Source organism: Sinocyclocheilus rhinocerous, unplaced genomic scaffold (assembly GCF_001515625.1).
Source record: "Sinocyclocheilus rhinocerous isolate Xijiao unplaced genomic scaffold, SAMN03320098_v1.1 scaffold905, whole genome shotgun sequence".
NCBI lineage: Eukaryota > Metazoa > Chordata > Actinopteri > Cypriniformes > Cyprinidae > Sinocyclocheilus > Sinocyclocheilus rhinocerous.
This window is the reverse complement of record NW_015659390.1, coordinates 504410-507833: the sequence shown is the minus strand read 5'-3', so window position 1 is coordinate 507833 and position 3424 is coordinate 504410. Positions and strand designations below refer to the sequence as shown.

The following is a 3424-nucleotide window of genomic DNA, read 5'->3' as shown; positions in this document are numbered from 1 at the left end:
AATTTTTTTATATTTATAATAATTGTATTTACATTTTTATATTTGTATTTATAATTATATTGATTTGTTAACATAGTTATCATATTAAAATTATAACTAAATAATAGTTATAAAATTATAAGTATTTAACTCCAAGGTCTGCATGTGCAACAAAGGCTTGAGCCTGTTTCTGGACCATACTGCAGTGAAATATTCATTATTATTGTATGCAAATATACTAATATTATTCCTAATAGTAATAACAATTATGATCTGTGACAAGACTGTAATACGCAGTTTGTCTGGGTTCCAAAAAACTTGAAACAAAAAGAGATATTTTAGCATTTAATAAATATTTTAGGTAAATGCTATTCATGTCACAACCTGTTCAGTGTTATTTCATTTTTCAGAAATACTTTTCACTATATACATTTCAGAGATGTAAACAAAAAGACAATTTGGTAATCTCAGTTATTGGTATGACAATTAAGTGTCAAAATATGTAATTCGCATAACAGTTCAAACACAAAAAGTCACTTTCAAATAAACAAAAACAAAACAAGCCATGCATAGCACTTCCATTTTTGATAAGAGATCCTCATAAAAATTGTAATTAAAATGTTCCCAAACAATGCTGGAAAATAATCATAACTGTATTCATTTTCATTTGCATTTGCAGCTCACAGTTGTTGATATCATTCTCACTGTTTCTCTCTCTCTTGATAGAACACCACTAATGATGGCAGTGCTGGGGGGACACACTGACTGTGTGCATCTGCTGCTGGAGAGAGGAGCTTGCCCTGATATGAGAGACAGGAGAGGAAGAACAGCCTTACACAGAGGGGTGAGATTCTCAAATCATTAGTAAAGCTTTTGCTATAGTCCTCATAATGGGAGGTTTCTAACCAGGTCTGTCTTTGTAGGCGGTGATGGGTCGGGAGGACTGTATAACCGCCCTGCTGTCCCACAGTGTCTCAGTCCTCAGCAGAGATTTTCAGGGGCGAACCGCAGTCCATCTGGCCGCTTCTTGCGGCCATGCTGACATTCTCTCCAATCTTCTTTCTGCTGCTGACCACTCCCACCCCCACGACCCAATCACAGACCGCCACGGCTACACACCCGCACACTGGGCAGCCTATCACGGTAAGAGCTCAGACCTTTTGAGCCTCAATGGCTCGTTCGCATTGCTAAAACTATCATAAGTTAAATAGGTGACTTGCGCTATTTGTGAAACAGGTCATGAAGACTGTTTGGATGTTTTACTTGAACTTAAACCATGTAGTATCCAGGAGGGAAACCCCTTCACCCCACTGCACTGTGCTCTGTGAGTATTGTTTTTTTTCTTTTCGGTTTCAAAGGTGATGTAATTCTTTTTTTATTATTATTATTATTTGAAATAATTCCTGGGAAAACAGAAACTGAACTGAAAAAGTCAGGCAAATTAATTAAATGTCAAAGTCATGGACATGTCTGTTATAAATAATTCTAGGAATTATCCACTTTTATTTTTTATTCATCATCTTTGCAGTTTGTACCCAGATTACTTCACATTTAAATCAATAATAGTATTAATGGTGTAAAAAAGGCTCACTAATTTTAAATCAGTTCCACCCCAGTGTAACCCAGTCACAACAATTAAAAAGTGTGGGGACAGTAAGATTAAAAAAACACAGGTAATACTTGTATATGGTAAGGATGCATTAAAATTGACAACAAGGACTTTTACAAAAAATTCTATTTTTTGAAATGCAATTGAACTTCCTATTTATCAAAAGAATCCTGAAAAAAATGTATCACAGTTTCTACAAAAATATTATGCAGCACAACTGTTTTCAACATTGATAATAATAAATGTTTCTTGAGCACTAAATCAGCATATGAGAATTAGCATTTTAAAATATAGTAAAATAGAAAACTAAATTGCAATAATATTTCACAATATTTCAGTTTTTACTGTTTTTTTTTTATCAAATAAATGCATCCTTGGTGAGCATAAGAAACTTTTTTTCAAAAATCATTTAAAAATCTTACCAACCCCATACTTTTGGATGGTAGTGTACTTGGATACTTGTTCGAATAAATTTTTTACAGCCACCGAAATTAGCCGTTGAATCCTTTCTGCGTAGTAAACCCATATATTAAGTGTTTGATATGCAAAGAGTATTTAAATAAAACTATATTGAATATATAATGTATGGTATATATTTCCTAATCGCCATGCTGCATGTTCTTGTCGTCTCATTGCAGCATTAATGGCCATAGTGGTTCTGCAGAGCTGCTGTTGGAATCCAGTGTTTGTAATTCGCTGGTAAACATCAGGGATGCCAAAGGAAGGTTGGTGCAAGTAGTTATTAAAATACAATTATATATGAATATTAAGTTTTAAAAAGTTACAAATTGAAAACCAGTGCATGAGTTATCAACTATCTAAATGACTATGTTCTAACGTTTTGTACTCAGGACCCCGCTTCACGCGGCCGCAGTTGCCGAGGACGTGGCTGGGCTGCAGCTGGTTCTGCGGCATGGAGCTGACATCAACTCCGTAGACCACTCAGGGCGTTCTGCACTGATGGTGGCCGCCGACAATGGCCAAAGCGGTGCTGTGGGTAAGAGTTGTACCATGTGTGATATAAGTAATCCAAGACCCTCAGACATTGTAAGTCTCATGCCTTTATAGAGAGCTTAGTAATTGCAGATTTTTTGTTATTGTCGTATGCAGCCCTACTGCTGCACAGAGCCAAAGCTGACCTGTCCCTCCTGGATGTGAACAAGAACACTGCCCTGCACCTGGCCTGCAGCAAGGTAACAAACTGTGCTCTATTTAAACTTAACACTAATTTTCTCTTGATCAGATTTCTCAAATGTTGTGCATATGGCTAACTGTGTGTTTGAAGGCTCATGAAATGTGTGCCATGCTGATCTTGAAGGAGATCCACAACCCTATCCTCATAAATGCAACCAACAGTATGCTTCAAATGTGAGTTTCTTTGTCCTAGTTTGCAAATACAAGAAGTAATTATTCATGGCTCTGTAGCAATTTCATAACATTGCTCTCTTTTTTGAGCATCCTGACTAGCTTTAAACATTTGCTTGATTTGTCTTTGTGGCACAGAAACTACACACTTTACTTGTAACTCAATCAGAATAAACTGGACAAACATTTAAAAATCATTCTCAACTTCATTTTCTTTATATTTCAGGCCCCTCCACATTGCCGCCAGGAATGGTTTGGCCACCGTGGTTCAGGCCTTGCTGAATCGTGGGGCCACAGTGCTGGCAGTGGATGAGGAAGGTAAGACAGGCCTTGCTGCGGTATTTCTAAGTGAATGTGCAATACAATACAGACAAATTTATGTTTTGCATTTTTGGGAAAAGTTTGTGTGAGCTGCTCACAGCAACATGAACTGGTGCAAAGATAAGATTAGGGGTAAAAAGTATATTCTGC

The 3424-nt window shown here is 36.7% G+C and overlaps 1 protein-coding gene across 1 annotated transcript in view; it reads left to right on the top strand.

The window, feature by feature from the left end:
* LOC107723718 (serine/threonine-protein phosphatase 6 regulatory ankyrin repeat subunit C-like) overlaps positions 1–3424 on the top strand; it is a 23270-nt gene that overhangs the window by 12864 nt on the left and 6982 nt on the right. Inside the window, exons 17-24 of the mRNA XM_016532429.1 lie at positions 659–823; positions 903–1122; positions 1216–1303; positions 2227–2313; positions 2440–2585; positions 2699–2781; positions 2874–2956; positions 3180–3271. Of these exons, the coding sequence (XP_016387915.1) occupies positions 659–823; positions 903–1122; positions 1216–1303; positions 2227–2313; positions 2440–2585; positions 2699–2781; positions 2874–2956; positions 3180–3271 (964 nt within the window). The remainder of the gene's footprint in view (positions 1–658; positions 824–902; positions 1123–1215; positions 1304–2226; positions 2314–2439; positions 2586–2698; positions 2782–2873; positions 2957–3179; positions 3272–3424) is intronic.